Consider the following 16,412-nt stretch of genomic DNA (forward strand, 5'->3'; position numbering starts at 1 on the left):
CCCCACAGGAACTTAGTTTCTACTGGGGGAAACAGAATGAAGACACAGAAGGTGGGCATGAGAATTTCTTGATTGAGGACTAGTTCAGACTTTAGGATTAACCAATCTGATAGTTGATTAGGCATAAGAAAATGTATGCAGTAAAAACTTGAGTAGTTGAGTTCTGAAATTTAACTTATTCTTAGTGTGGCCTTTCTTTCTTTGACCAATTTTAAAAATATAGCTTCAAGTTTTAGGATGGTTTTTTACAGATATATTTCATCTACAAAGTAGATTAATAGTTTCAGTAAAAGCTTTTATTTACAAAAACTAAACAACTGGGAAAATGACTAGTAATTTTTGCCATACTCCTAGAGTACTGTAATAAAAAATATTGTCACAGTCCTAATTTAACAAGTTTCCAAAATATTTTATATGATGCAATACTTTAGAAAATTATTAGAACTTATCCAATTAGTACTTTAAAACAATAATTTTTTTTCCCCTGTTGCCCTTTGGTCACTTGGGACAATCAGGAAAATTGTATGAAAGATTCAGAAAGTTGGTGACTCTGGATATTCAATATTGTCCTTCAATTTCTCTGCTTCTTCATCTGTTTCTATACTGCTTGTCAGTTCTGTTTCCTGATCATTGTTTTCATGATCTCTTTTAAGAGACTGATTATGAATTTGTAACAGTCGTGCTTTCTTGAGTGGTCTTTGGTTCTCTAAGTCAAGAGATTTACGCTTAACTCCACATCTTGTTTCATCATCTTCTGGAAAATCAGGGCTTTCCAGCATCAAAGTTAATTCACTCACTAGATGGAGTTTGTGGTCAGTGTTACAGCAGTTTCTAGAAATCTGCCTGCCTTTCAAACAGACAATACATGAATGAAGAAATCCACAATTTGGGAAAAATGTCCGTAAAGCTTGACAAAGAAGAACATTCTCTTCTGTTTCCAAGTCACGGTTTGTTACTGCTAAATCAAAAAACACAATTTATTATTCAGAATTATGTAAAAGTTCATATTGACATGGAACATAAGGGTCTAGGGTAGGAGTGGGTGGGGAATCTGCAGCCTGGAGGCCGCATGTGGCCACCTTCTAGGTCCTTAAGTGCTGCCCTGTGATGGAATCCAAACTTCACAGAATAAATCCCCTTAAAAGGATTCTAACTCAGTTTTATAGAATCCTTTAGAATCCTTTTAAGGGGATTTATTCTGTGAAGTTTGGATTCCATCATAGGGCAGCACTTAAGGACCTAGAGGGCCACATGTGGCCTCCAGGCTGCACATTCCCCATCCCAGGGCCTTTCATGGCTTATTTGATCTGAGTCCAATTTTAAAATTTTATCCACAATGATACTTTTCCTTAGAATATTCAGCAAGCTTGGCTTACATCTGCCAAAGCCGACTTCCTGAACCTGAAGAAAAGGTTCTTTTTGTTGTTGTTGTTTTTGCTTTTTGGTGAGACAATCAAGGGTTAAGTGACTTGCTTAGGGTCACACAGGTAGTAAGTATCATGTGTCTGAGGCCGAATTTGAACTCAGGTCCTCCTGACTCCAAGGCTGGAGCTCATTCCACTGCGCCACCTAGCTGCCCCCAAAGGGTTCTTTTCATTTAGCAAAACCTCCCCCATCCTCTGTTTGCTACTGACCAGAGCCTGCTTACTACATCAATCTTGTTAAACTGAGGTTAGGTAAAAGTTGGACACCATTGTAAACAGTAGCATGGTATCCTGCATACTGGTTTAATTACTGGTTATTATAAGCATCCAAAGCCATCACTTTCTGTGCCTGTTTTCTTTGTAAAACAGGGAGTGCTTGGGCTGCTTGTGAAGTAACAGCTTTGTCGATCTGAAAGTGCTAGGGAAATGAACTATTATGGATGTCCTTCAATGGCAGCTGTACAGGAATAAAAGATAAGCAGTATAAGAATGTTAACTTTTCTTCTTACCTGATACTACAGTCTTGGCTCTCTTTCTTGCTGCAAGTTCTTCTTTTAGTCTATGTATATCCTTTATTAATTTTTCTACTAATTGCTCACTGTCTAACACTTGAGTGCATATTTCCTACAAAAGAAAAGTAGTTTAATTATACAGACAACATTTCAACTCATAATACATTAGTAACCTATACTAACTAAAAGGAATTCTACAGGACAGAATAAGGCAACGTCACAAATTTTAACCCCTTCCTGAACTGTATCACACACCAACTATGGCATTTTTGCACGTGCAATTTTTTTTTCTCTAACGTGACTAATTAGGGTAGAAGATGGGGAAGTTTAATATACTCCCCAAAATTACTACCTTAATTCAAGTTTACAGATTGAGGAATTTATCAAAGTAAGCTTTCTGAATTTAAAAATTCAATGTATAATGTATAATAATATATTGTTAAATTTTTGGTTATAATAAATTTAGTAATAAATTTTTTGATTGAAAAAATTTTGTATGCTGTATTTTTTTTAACAGATAATATACTAGGCAAAATCTGAATTTTTCTAGAAGAAATCCTAAACATGTAGAGCTGGCATGATTTCTAAATCTAGAAACACTCCTTAAAGGTGTGAGATAATTACCTTTAATTCCTCTTGTATAGTGCCATAGAGTTCGCTTATCTTCTGGACCTCTTTTAAAGTTCCATCTTCATTAAAAAACTCTGACCTATTGGTTAAAGATAAAGATATTTTCTTGTGCCTTTATAGATTTCAAAACTTATTATCTGTAGTTCATCTGGAAAATGAAGATTAGATGGAGATGATATAGGGCCCTTGAACACAGATTCTGAGATGGTAGTAAGGAGGTAGAGTACTATTTTTTTTTTTAAAGGGAGAAGTAGGGGAGGTAGGATATGTTGTAGGTCAAAAGTAGCTTTTTTTTTTTTAGGTTGAGGTAAATCTGACATGTTTATAAACAGAAGATGAGACAAGAGAGTCTTAACTTTTAAAAGCAGGGATGGAGCAAGGTCTTAGAGGAATGGTAGGAAGAGTTAGAAGAGATTATGGAGAATTAGAACTTTTAAAGAGAAAGAACACGTCTTTCAGACTGAAAGGAAGAAAACGATAGAAGACCAGGAAGCTCATACTGAATGAGCTCTTGCCAGTATTGTAGGTAGACAAGTCCTTTGGAAGGAAAAGAGGATGTAGCCAGAGTTGGGACAGTAAGGAAAAGGTTTGGGACAACCACCTGGAGACCTATGGAATTCCCAAAGCACCATGTCATTGTCATAAGCTATGTCCCCCAGCAGGGCCCCAGATCCAACTTTGGAGATATCCTGAGGCTCTTGACTCTCTTCAAATACCTTGTACATACTGTATATATAATAGGTCTTTCCTTATCTATTTATACATATGTACACCATCTATATGTTGTATAGATATACATATACTATGTATACTATCTGTGTACTTTTCCACAAAAAGAAGGTAAGCTCCAAGGACCTGTTTCATTGCATGCCCAGTGCAGGGCCTGACACAAAGGAGGCACTTAAATTATGTTTAATGATCTGATCTGATAGGCAATGAAAAAGGAATAAAAAGATTACCTAGAAGCCAAGGACTTGATGAAAATGAGATAGCACATATTTGTAGTCAGACTATATGCATAGTGGCTTTAGCTTTAAAATTAGTTCAAGTTCTGATCCATTTTAAATTTAATGATACAATTTTTTCTTTTTTTCTTAAGAAAATGAGCGTATAGGTGAGGTGAAGAGTTAGCGGCTGAGGAGCCATCTTACCTACGTGCACGGACTGTTCGGCCAAAGATAGTGGATATACAGGAACTCAACACAGTCTTATATCCTTGTAGCTCTGACATACCTAAGTTGGTCACCACTAAAGGCACTTTATGGAAAACTCTAAAAAAAATTTTTGATATGAATTTATAGCAAAGTTAAAAATTAGCAGTGGCATTCTATTATCTTCATTTCCCATTCACAATAGACCACCCTACACAAGTGAGGTAGACAGGTATCCTCTATTATTTGTCAAAAAAAATTACTCCAGTAAATGTATAAGCAATTACTTTTATCTACAACAGCACTGTCAATTATTTTAAATTAAAAAAAAAAAAACACATGGCTACTTTATGTGAAATTAGTTCACTTAAAATGGAATATAGCTATAATTAGGCATAACCAATACTTGGCTTAAGCTGTTTTCCATTAGTTTAAAAAAACAAAAAACAAACCAGCTACGTAGTCAATACATTTTTGATAAGAATCTTGATACGACATGGAAAAGGTTATCTGTATAACATGAGGTAGTCCTATGCTTATTAGCATCACTAAGGGAAGGAGAAATCTGATTTTTCCTCCCAGTGGTATAGGGATCATTATGACCCCTGTGTTCAAGAAAATCCAGATGTGAAAGGAAAAACCCATCTCACATAAATCCATGCATTAAATGTTGTTACATCAACGTATACATTTGTATAAAACATTTAAGAACTAAATATTGAAAAATAACAGCATAGTACATCCTGAACTTCATTAGCTAATTCAAATATGTGCAACACTTACCCTTCCTGAGGTCTATGTAAAGCATGATCCAACCTATGAGTGGAGCAGCTTTCTGTGGCTATGCTTGGTGTTAGTAACAGAAAAACAAGGCCCTGATTTGAAAGATGTTCTTGTAAATTTTTGTGAAGAATCCTCTCTCGAAATGTCATCATTTGGTCTGAATTACGTCTGAATTTGTACCATCCCATAACATTCTAAGGGGAGAAAAATCAAATATCTCTATTATCTAAAACTGTATTGCCACAATGAGACAAAAATAAATAAGAAAACATTCAATAACAGTGATCAACATTTAGAAAAACTCTTGACAAGCTTAAGATTTACATATACACATTTTGTACTTTGCAAAAACATAAATACTGGTTTGTACTTAAAATATTCTTGTGCATTCCTTAGACTTTACTAAAAAAATTTTTTAAGAGTTTTCCCCTCTTAGAAGTTCTTAACTCAAGAGAACTTTTCTATTTCTGTCCTGAAATCTGAACCTTTAATTAAGGTTCATAATAAGGACATCATTTTAAAAAGATGAGATCAATGCAACTGAGTTAAAAGATAAAATTCTCTGACTAAAACCAGTTAACCAAAAATGTTTATTTTTAAGGTGAGAGGTTCTATCTCATCAGACCAAAAAGAGAGTATTCTCTTCAGTTCTGTGGCCACATTTTAGGAATGGTCATTGATAAGCTGAAGGGTGCCCAGAGTAGGGCAACGAGGATGATGAAGGGTCTCAAATTCATGCCATGTAAGGATTATTTGAGGGAACTTGGGATCTTAAGCCAGGAGAAGGTAAGATTTAGCATGGACAGTCAAGTATTTTATTCAAGTATTTTAAAAGCTGTCCTCTGCAGAAAGGATCAGATTTGTTCTGCTTGGGCTCAAAGGGTAGAATTAGGAGCAAGGGGTGAAAGTTGATTGAGGTAAGAAAAAAACTTCTTAACAATTTGCATTTTCCTAAAGTAGAATGGGTTTCCTTGGGAGGTTAGGGTAGATAAGGGTTAGTGAGGTTTCCCTCACTTGAGGTAGTTAAGTAAAATCTTGGGAAGTACTTAAAGACCCTCTTTCAGAGGCCATCTAGTCCAATCCTGCCTGTTCAGATAAGGAAAATGAGACCCAGGAAGGTGAAATGACTTGCTCAAGGTCAACAGTTTGGAGGAAGGATTTGAGCCAGTCCCACCACAGGGGGAATCCCTCTTCAGGTATAGAATGTCCTTTGAGTTCTAGTCTAACTCTCAAATTCTGCAGTAAAGGGCCTGGCACTCAGATTTGTAAAGCACTTCAGAGTTCATTTTTTTTCATAAAAATCCTTTTAGGTACAATATTTTACCTCCATTTGACAGATGAGAAAAGCCCATGGACTTGGCTACAGTCCTCCAGGCCGTACACTGCCTGTGCTGCCTTTTTCAGTTCTTTCTCCCCACCTACTTTAGAGGATAAGATTAAAAGCCATATGTGCAAAGTTAATGTGACTATTACTCTTGTTAGAAGCCAAAAAAGTAGATAATTAAAGGAGTGAGTCACAGAGGTGGAACAAGTCCCAATACCTTTTTGCAGCATGGGATGATCTTCTTCAGCTCCTGCTCATTTACTTCACCTATTGAGTTATAAAAGCTAAAAAGAGGCAGATGAAAATATGTGTCAGTTGAAATCTCTTTATAAAGAATTCCCTTGGGGCAGCTAGGTGGCACAGTGGATAGATCACCGGCCCTGAAGTCAGGAGGACCTGAGTTCAAATCTGGTCTCAGACCAGACACTTGACACTCACTAGCTGTGTGACCCTGGACTAGTCACTTAACCCCCAACTGCCTAAAAGTTTAAGGAAAAAAAAAAGAATTTTCTCAATGCCAGTATAATATTGCAATTGGCCCTAACCAAAGTACCCCAATGCTAAGCAATAAGATCTATGTGCCATCAAAGTTTAACAGCAGCAGCACTGCTTGCCTTGACATTCTACTGGACCCTACCATACCTCATGAGTCTATGTGACAATGAAGTTACTTAATTCCTAGTCTGCTAATTGTTATTGTTTTCTTTAGGAGCCCATATCAAGAAAATACTTTAAATTATTATTGATAATTTGTTTTTACATCACATTCCCTATATTCTCCCTGCTTACCCCCCTCCCCTGCCCCCAGCAAATCATCCCTGGCAACCAAATATATACAAAAGAGGGAAAAAGACCCAATTCAACAAAACACATCAACTGAATTTGACAGTATATGCAGTATTTCACACCCATAGTCTACCACTTCTGCAGGGGAGTTAAAAGCCCTCTATAACCTGACCCCAAACCCACCTTTCTAGTCATCTTTTACCATACACAGCACCACATGTCCCCTCCTCCCCCAAATTCTTTAATCCAATGGCACTGGTCTCCTTGCTGTGAACAAAACACTCCATCTTTCAACTCCAGGCATTTTCACTGGCTATCCTCCAATGCATGCAATGTTCTCCCTCCTTATCTCTGCCTCCTGGCCTTTTTCAAGCTAGAGTCCCACCTTCTACAGGAAGTTAGCGCCTCATTTCTGTTGATTATTTCCAAACTATTTAGCATGTGTCTTTGTAAATAGTCATCTCCCCCTTTAGACTTTGAGCTCCTAGAGAGTAGAGACTCTGCCTTTCTTTGTATCCCAAGCACCTTAGCACTTAGCACAGTGCCCAGCAATTAATAAATGCTTATTGACTGATATCCTTTTGGGTGATATATTAGAGATAAAAGAAAATTTATAAGTAATTTTTTAATAAATTTTACCTACCCAGCATATACAATACAGCATGTGCAACATAAACAGACCTTGCCTAGTAGCAGTACACATTACTCTCAACATGTCAGACTGTGAAACTATACAGAACAACAAAAACAGCTGAACTCATTGAAGAGAAACTTCATGTATTTAAGGTCTCCAAACTCTCCTTGAGTTGTGCCAACTGATCACTCGTCTCAATTATTCACAGCAAAGTATTTGTAGAGAAAAATATTTTGAAAGATCCTGAGGTAGAATGTGATAAGGCAGAGGAGAAACACAGTGCTCCACAAAAATCTAAGGCCAGAAACGAGCAACACAAAAACTGTTGAACAAGCATTCTGTCCTATGACCTAGCAGGTTTATACCAATTTTAAAAAATCAAACTCTGAAATTGACGATGGCTGCTCTTTCTTTCTGCCGAAAACGGACCTTTAAACGATCAGTTATAGTTCCTACTTTCTATCTCTAATCCCACAAATCTATGGTTGCCTTGTTTTGGGAAAATAAAAGAGGTAAGGGACAGCTACATGGCGCAGTGGATAGAGCTCCGGCCTTGGAGTGAGAAGGATCAGAGTTCAATGGCCTCAGACACCTGACCCTTACTAGCTGTGTGACCCTGGGCAAATGTGCAGGTCAGGGAAAATACAGCAACCAAGTATCATAAGGAATGTGAGCATTAAATAAGGAACCCCAGCAAGTTGAATGAGTAAATGATAATTTCATTTCAGATAATTAGAAAAAACCTTTTCATTATAAGATAGAGTATAAGCTTCCTGAGGGCAGGGACTGTCATTATTTTATCTTTATATCCCCAGTGCAATGCTTGGCACGTAATAGGAGCTTAATAAATTATTTCCTGCTTGCTTGACATAACCCAATCACAAACTACTGGTCAGAATTCCTCACATATGGTAGCACTTACCTGAAGAGTTGATAGCATGGAATGTACCTTTGTATGTCTGAAAGGAAAAGGTAAGTATTTTTATATTAATCTAATTGAAATTCTTAACACTGCAGTAATGATTACAAATACCTTCCCAAAGGCACAATTTTAATCTGCTATATTTTCACTGAATTTCAGGATGTTCTTTCTCTAATTTCATATTTTGGTAATGTAGCTGTTAGCATTAGGAAAGTCTTTCCATGGTTGTTTAATAAATATTAAATTCCATGCATGTGTTGATGCTTAGGAACTATTTTTTATAATTAATAAATTCTAAGGAATAAATTACATACCTTGTAGTTTAGATGTACTGATGCCTGGCATAGGACACAGAGGACTGCTCTTGAAGTCAATAAAACCTAGGTTCGGGTCCCACCTCAGACACATTTTTGGCCCATGTGACTCGGCACCTCACCGAACCTCTCAGTGCTCCAGATAAGTCTCTAAAACTCTAAGCTGCCAACTCGTCAGGGACTCAAATTGGTAGAGAATTTCCTCATGGGGAAAATACCCCTAAACTCGACCAAATTACTAGTCTAGGATCCTCCCCTACAAAGATGCATTAACTCTTTTCATTCAAGCAGAGGTTAACTATTTGAGCAGAAAAAAACCAACAGATGTCTAAAAGCTAAGCTACCTTATTCCCATGTCAAAAGCCAAATCAGGTCTAAGGAAAGGAGACAATTATATGCGTGATCACCTCCTTAGACACACATTTATGAGAAGTTATGCAATAAGAGGAATGCTGCACTTAGAATTAGAAACCCTGGGTTTGGTCCCAAATCTATCACTCAATAGGTATCTAACTATGACTCACTACATACCTCAATGTTTTTAAGGAAAAGGGCTTTGTAAATCCTTAAGTGCTACGTAAATGATGATTATTTTTATTCACTGGTAAACGTGTAATAAAAACCTACCATGTGCAATTCACTTCTAGGTAGGCATTAGCAGAAGTATAAAAATAAGCCCAAAATAATCTATACCCTCATGTTCTCCCCGTGGCTTCCATCTATGATTCTCAGGCAAGCCCACCCGCAAAAACATGGTACACCGTCACTGATGTTAGCACTAGTATAGCTAGTCCAGTAGATGACAGCCTGTGCTACAATGCCATGCATATGAGGAAAGCCGCCGTCAACACATTTTATAACCTCAAAACAAGCAACAGGGAAAGTAAGCCCTTCCTGGATACTCAGAAAGCATCTGACATGTTTTGTCATAATAAAATAATTTAAAAACCATTAGATCGAATTGCCAGGCATTGTATTGTACTAAGTATAACACAACAGGGGGAAATGGATTTTTAATGAAACAGAACACTACCAAGCTTTCATGAAGAAAAGACCAGAACTGAGTAGGAATTTTGAAATACAAACAGAAGGATCAAGAGAAACAGAAAAAGGTAAATACCAGAGAGCAGTAACAGGATTAAAAAAGGATGAAGTGTTTACAACCTAATAGAGATGATATGTTTCCCCTCAGAATCCTAATATCAGGAATCCAAAAGATGTCAATAAGAAAGATATGATAGAAGTCTGATGGTTACTAAATGGGAATAGAAAGAAATATATAGAGATATATATATTTCATTGTACATGGCATTTTACAAAAATTAACCATGTATCATGTAGTAAAAAACCTCACAAAAAAGCAGAAAAATTAAACACATCTTTTATGGACCACAATGTAATAAAAGTTATGTTGAATAAATGGATGCTGAATAAATTATTAAAAATTAATTGGAGACTAAATAACTTAATCCTAAAAAACAGATGAGTCAAAGAACAAATCAGAGAAACAACCAATAATTTTATTAAAATGATGACAATGAGACAATATACCAAAATTTGGGGGATGCATAGTTCTCAGGGGATATTTTCTATATCAACACTTTTATCATTAAAAGAGACAAAGATCAATAAACTGGGCATGCAATTTTAAAAAAAAGAGAAAAGCATCAAATTTAAAACTCCCAATTAAATAAAATGGAAATCTTGAAAATCAAAATAATAAACAAAACTGAAAGAAAAAAATTAGACTAATCAAAAAACCTAGGTGCTAAGGGTTTTTTTTTTTGGTGGGAGGAGGGCTTGGAGGAAATGGATAAACCATTTGCTAATTTGATTAAGAAGAAAAATAAACTCTCAATGTCAAAAATTAAAAAGGTGAATTCACAACTGATGAAGAAATAAATTAGAAAATCATTTCACTGAATTATATGCCAAATAAAACTAATATACAAATGAAAGGGACTAATATTTATAAAAATATAAGAGGTCCAAATCAACATAACAAGTAATAGAGTACTTAAATTACCCAATTTTAGAAAAAGAAATTAAACACATAAATGAGCTCAAAACGAAAACAGCCTCTGAAGAACAAGATGGATTTAAAAGCAAATTCTATCAAACATTTAAAGAATTAATTCCAATATTACATCAACTGTAGGAAAAGGTGTCCTACTAAATTCCTTCTATGATACAAATATGGTCTTGCTACCTTAACAAGGGAGAGTCAAAACGGAGAAAAAAGTGATACGGAAATTTTAAATAAAAGATGAGGAAGAAGACTACAGCAACATATCACGAAGGCTATGACCAGGCTTATTTTTACCAAGACAATAGGACTGTTTCAATGCTATAAATATAACTGACGAGAACAACAACAAGTCATATTACTATATCAATACACAAAAAGCTTTTTAATAAAATAAAACATCCATTCCTGTTAAAAGCACTAGAAACACAGGAATAACTGAATCTTACCTTAATATAAGTAGTATCTATCTAAAATCAAGGGCTAGCATCATAGGAATGGGGATAAACTAGAGTCCTTTCCTATAAGATCAGGAGTAAATCAAGGAGGTCCACTATTTGATACAGTGCTAGAAATACTAGCTACAGCAATAAGAGAAGAGACAGAAACTGGGAGAATAAGCATGGTCAAAAAGCAAAGAAAATTACTGCTTTCTGCATACCATGATGATTTACTTAAAGAACAGTGGGGACTCAACTAAGAAATTAATCGAAACCACTAATAACTTCAGCAAAGTTATAGAACATAAAATAAACCCACATAAATCATTAGCATTATTACATGTTACCAATAAAGCCCCGCAGGAAGAGTCTGAAAAAGAAATTTCATTTAAATTAACTATAGCATGTATATAATGTATTCTGTAATTTTTATTGTTCATTTTTCCTTAGTTTTTTCCTACTTTAGCAAAGCTATACCTAATACTTTTAAATAAGGAATAAGGAGTGCATTAATTTTATTTTCAATCTCCATTTTAAAATAAGTTTTTAGAAAATTATTTTTAAAATATTTTAAAAGAGCATTTATCCTGATTGCTTTTAGGTCTGACACATAGATAACACATGGTATACTCACCAATTGTATAAACAACTTCAACATCATTCAATTGAGAGTCTGTAATACTGTTCTTGGCTTCACCTTTCACCTCCCCAAGGAGAAAACCTTCCTATAGGGGTACAAAAAAGAAACGATATATGAAATAAACTAACATTTATTATGTCTTTACTAATTTTAATTAGTTCATTCCAAACCTGGGCATCTACAATATGCTAGGTATAAAGAGGATAGAAAAGAACACTTTACTCAGCCTAGTTGAAGAGAAGTCAGGAATGAGTCAAGTAACAGGAAAAGACAATATGTCAAAATCAATAGTACAAGTATTATAAAAATTGCGATAAGGGGAAGATTAATATGGACTATATTGCTTCATCTCTTGCCCCTGAACCATGGGGTGCCCCAAAGTGCTGTCCTTAGCCCTCTATGATCTCATCAGCTTCCCAAGCGTTCAAGTATTTTTATACAGATGATTGGTGAATAGATGCATATCCAGCCCTAACCTTTCTCCTGAACTGCAGTCCCATATCACCAACTGCCTTCCTGGACATCTTAGGCAACTCAAGCACAATACATTAAAAAAAAAAAAACAACAAACCTCATTCTCTTCCCCTCTGACCTACCCTTTCTCCAAACCTCCCCATTTCTATTGAGGATAACACCAATCCTCCTATCAGCCAACCTTGAAACTTGGGAATCATCAATGACCCTTTCTGCTACCCCTTAAATCTCTAATCCACTGCCCAGTCTTTTCAGTTCTATCTCAACATCTTTCCTATCCCATACACATCTTCCCCCCTCTCCTAATCTCCACCCTGTTTTGGATCTGTATTACCTTGCTGCCTGGACTGCTTCATAGCCTAATTAGCCTCTTTCTGGCTTTCCTTTGTTCTTTTTTTTCCTAATCCATGCAACAGCTGCCAAAATAATCCTCCCAAGTCACAAGTCTAATTATACTACTCCCTGCTTGAAAATCTCCAATGGTTTTCAAAATACCAACTCCCCATGGCATTTAAAATCTTTTAGTCTGGCTCTAGCCTAACTTTCCTAATTTATGTCACACATATTTATGTGCCAGCCTAAATGGCCTACTCTATGTTCCCTGAACATAATATCCCATCTCTCACCTGCATGCCTTATGAGCAAGTTATTTTCTATGCCTTTTACAATGCTTAGCTTCCTTCCGTGGTTAGTAAGTGGCCATTTTCTTTATGAACTCTTTCCTGATTCCTCCAGTTAAAATTCCTTTCTCAAATTACATTGTATTTATTTGTTTACATGCTGCATGCCCCACTAAAATACAAGTTCTTTGAAGGCAGGGACTTTCTTGTTGTCTTGTAACTGCCCAGCACTTAGCACAGGGCCTGAACATATGTAAGCTCTTACTATCCATTGAATGAAGCAGAACCATAAGCTTAACCCGGAAGGTAGGGCTTAGTCAACTAGCATTTATCACTGCATCAAAAGATATGCCTACCCCGTGCCAAGGCACTATTCTGAGGATACAAAGAAAGATAAAAAACCATCTCTGTTCTCAAGGAGTTCACAGTCAAATGGGCGAAAGAACATTCCTGGTAAGAGAAACTGCATGTGTTAAGGTTTGGAATCAGGAAAAAATGTCAGGTTCAGAAAATAGTGAGATACTTAATTTGGTTAAAGGTGAAAGTTCCTGGCATATAGGAAGGGTGAGCTTAAAATACAGAGAGACCTGAATGTTCCAATAGGAGTTGGAATTTTATTTTCTGCATAAGGAGGATTCACTGGAGGTTATGGAGGCATATTAATCAACAAGCACCTAGACTATGCTAAGCATAGAGGTTTTAAAAAAACCAAAAACCAAAACTCTGTCCATGCCCTTAAAGAGCAAATAAAAGGTAAATAAAATTAGGGTATTGGAGGAGAGAGGACCTAGTAGCTGGGGGGTTAAGAATGGCCTCAAGTAAAAGGTGGTGATTGAGCTGAGCTTTGGAGAACATTAGGGATTCTGAGAGGCAGGTACAGAAGGAAATGGGACAGCTGATAGAAAGGCATGAAGTTAGGAGAAGTTCTGTTTAGAGGAACAGCAAGTAGGGTAGTTTGGCTGGAAATATGTTGCATGATGGGGAATAATAATGTGTAATAAATCTGAAAAGGAGTGCAGGAGCAAGTTAATGAAGAGTTTTACTGCATGTGTCAAACCGAGCAGTTTGTTTCTGACTGTAAATCCCACGGGGAATCTATCCTGGATGAATTAGAGAGGAGAAATTCCTTAACCAGGAAGACCAATCAGAGGGCTACTGCTCTGTTAAGTAGTTTAGCAAAAACTTATTAAGGTCCTAAATTAGCTGGGGATGGGGGTAGAGGGGTATTCACTGACAAATAATTTTTTGGCTATCTTTTATTTTAAAATCAATTATTTCTAGCCAAAGCACTTCTCACCCACCTCCCCAACAAGCTTTCCCTGATAACAAAGTTACAGGCAACTGATTCGGCAATCATATGGACAATATATACAACATTCCAAACCCAGAGTCCTCCACCTCTCCAATGGAAAGAATCTCTTCTCCTTGGTCATTATAATTAGGTGTATGAGGTATACTCTACATCCAAATGATCTCTCACAAGACTTTGCATAGGATTAGATTTTTGAGTAAGACTAAATAGTCAAGAATGGAAGGATGGTGATGCCCTTGACATAAATATCAAAGTTAGAAGAAAAGTCAGTGTTTTAGGAGATTAATCTATCTGGACTGAAAAAAAGGAAGAGATGGTGATACCAGAACATGCATGTTGGAAGGTGAGGGAGGGCTGTGCAAAAGTCACCAGCCTCACTTTCTCCTCCAAAGCCACTTGGATCCAGTGGTAAGATATTGATCAGGATGACCGGAGATGGCCCCCAAGGGTAAGAGGAGGCAGTTTTCCAACTCACCTTGACATTTAAAATCTTTTAGTCTGGCTCGAGCCTAACTTTACTAATTTATATCACATATATTTATGTACCAGCCTAAATAGCCTACTCTACGTTCCCTGACCGTAACATCCCATCTCTCACCTGCATGCCTTATGAGCAAGGTGAGGGAGAGCTGTGCAAAAGTCACCAGCCTCACTTTCTCCTCCAAAGCCACTTGGATCCAGTGGTAAGATATTGATCAGGACGACTGGAGATGGCCCCCAAGGGTAAGAGGAGGCAGTTTTCCAAAGTAGAAATCTAAAACATCAACAGCCTTAAGAAAAAAAAAAAACCTCCACATCACCAAGTAGAACACCACAAATTAAAGCAACTGGGAGCCCACCTCACACTCTTCAAAATGGCAAAGATGATAAAATCTGAATAATGACAAATGTGGGAGGGGCTGCAAGAAAATAGGCAAACATCTAATACCGGTGGAGCTGTGAACTGATTGAGTTATTACGGAAAGCAATTTAGAACCATGCCCCCAATTGTGGCTTTGACTCAGAGATAATACTCCCAGGGCTACACTCCCAAAGATGTCCAAAAGAGGGGGGAAAAAAAAAAAGGATGCAACTCTTTCTATAGTGCCAAAGAAACAGAAACTAGGGGGGTGCCCATCAAATCGAAAATGGTGGAATAAATTATCATATGTAAACAGTGTGTCGTAAGAAATCAAGGTAGAAATTGGGAGAACCTTGGGAAGATTTGTATGAACTGATGCCGACTGAAGTGAGAAGCAGGTGAATGATTTGTACAAAATAACACTGTAAGGAAAAACAACTCTCATCCCGGCTAACGCGATGTCCACAATCGCAGAGGGCAATGATGAAGTCCGCTACCCACCCTGCGGGCAGAGATGCAGAAGGAGGCACGCGTCTTTGGCCGTGGCCGATGCACCTTTGCTTTACTTGGCCAGGGTTTTGGTTTTTGTTGTTTGTTTGTTTAATTGTGGGGCCCGGGAGAGGCCGAGAGGGAAAACGTCAGCACAAAGAAAGCGACAGCTCCAGGGCCCACGGCGGTTACCGCAGAACGGACACACGCGAACACGGCCGACAGTGGCCGAGGCTCCCGCGCGGCCCTCCCCGCTCCGCTAGGCGGCCTCCGCCTCTGGGGCCGTTCAACGCCCCCAGGCTCCGGACATTCGCACGCGGCCTACTGTGTGCCGGCCGGGCGGGGACCCGGCGGCCGGCGACGCGGCCCCTCCGGGCCGGCACACAGTAGGCCCTCCGTAACTGGGGGAGGGGAGCCGGGAAGACTAGGGAGGGAGGCGGGGACCCTCGGCCGCCCCTCCCCCCCCGCGCGGCCCTCGCACCCCGGCCCTGGACGTGACCCCTCCTGGCCTCACCGTGTCGGCGTTGGAGTTCAGGTGCTGGAAAGCGAGGGAGCCGAACACAAACCCCGACATCACCGCCGACGTCCTCTCGCCCTCCATGCTTCCGTCCAGTCCCGGCCTCGGACGTGCCGCCGCCCCGCGCGCGCGCTCCCTCCACCTCCCGCCGCCTCCGTCTCTGCCTCTTCCGGGTGCCGGCGCGCGCCCGCGAGCCCAGAGGGCGCAGGCGCCGTGCGCGGCCTAGAGCGCCCTCTGCCGGCGGAGGCGGCGTCCCGCAGCGAGGGCGGGCGCCCCAGGCTGGGCTGTCGGGCCGTCTCGGACGTCCCTCCCCGACCCCCCGGTGGGGCACAGAGGGCTGCTGAGCGTCGCCCCTATTCTGCAGACGAGGAGAAGGCTTGGAATGGCCTACAGGTTCAGTGCCCGCCCCAGGTAGCGCTACCGAAGGCCCCTCCGATGACGCCCCCGCCAGCCCGCGCGGGTGGCCGGAGCTGAGCGGGGCTGCGCAGCGGGGGTCGCGGCGCCTCCCGGAGCCCAGCACCGACCGCGTGCCGAGAGCAGCGGCCGCCCCGGGGCAGGCAGCCGAGCCACCTG

The 16,412-nt window shown here is 39.1% G+C and overlaps 1 protein-coding gene across 3 annotated transcripts; it reads right to left on the reverse strand.

Annotated features, from left to right (window-relative positions):
• Positions 1-281: 281 nt before the first annotated feature.
• On the reverse strand, positions 282-15,954 carry ABRAXAS1 (abraxas 1, BRCA1 A complex subunit). Of its 3 annotated transcripts, XM_027853449.1 has the most exons (10): positions 15,837-15,917; positions 14,591-14,762; positions 11,581-11,671; positions 8,167-8,203; positions 6,042-6,108; positions 4,501-4,694; positions 3,718-3,837; positions 2,561-2,645; positions 1,934-2,048; positions 389-958 (listed from the first exon to the last, which is right to left on the reverse strand). In XM_027853449.1, exons 2-10 carry the CDS (start codon positions 14,594-14,596, stop codon positions 534-536), a joined length of 1,140 nt encoding a protein of 379 aa, XP_027709250.1. In that variant the 5' UTR covers positions 14,597-14,762; positions 15,837-15,917; the 3' UTR covers positions 389-533. The 3 variants fall into 3 exon arrangements, with proteins under 3 accessions (XP_027709249.1, XP_027709250.1, XP_027709248.1); XM_027853448.1 differs by lacking the exon at positions 14,591-14,762 and having other exon boundaries at positions 282-955; positions 15,837-15,954; XM_027853447.1 differs by lacking the exon at positions 14,591-14,762 and having other exon boundaries at positions 15,837-15,954.
• Positions 15,955-16,412: the final 458 nt, after the last annotated feature.

The sequence above is a fragment of the Vombatus ursinus genome, unplaced genomic scaffold (genome assembly GCF_900497805.2).
Source record: "Vombatus ursinus unplaced genomic scaffold, bare-nosed wombat genome assembly UNPS02009975.1, whole genome shotgun sequence".
NCBI lineage: Eukaryota > Metazoa > Chordata > Mammalia > Diprotodontia > Vombatidae > Vombatus > Vombatus ursinus.

Excerpts from the sequence above, each read along its gene's own strand:
- ABRAXAS1 (XM_027853447.1), bottom strand. The coding sequence starts at position 15,923 with ATGGAGGGCGAGAGGACGTCGGCGGTGATGTCGGGGTTTGTGTTCGGC. Across the intron at positions 3,838-4,500 it reads TTACATAGACCTCAGGAAGG|AGTTTTCCATAAAGTGCCTT; the intron begins GTAAGTGTTGCA and ends AATTTTTTTTAG. Across the intron at positions 2,646-3,717 it reads CGAACAGTCCGTGCACGTAG|GTCAGAGTTTTTTAATGAAG; the intron begins GTAAGATGGCTC and ends TTTAACCAATAG.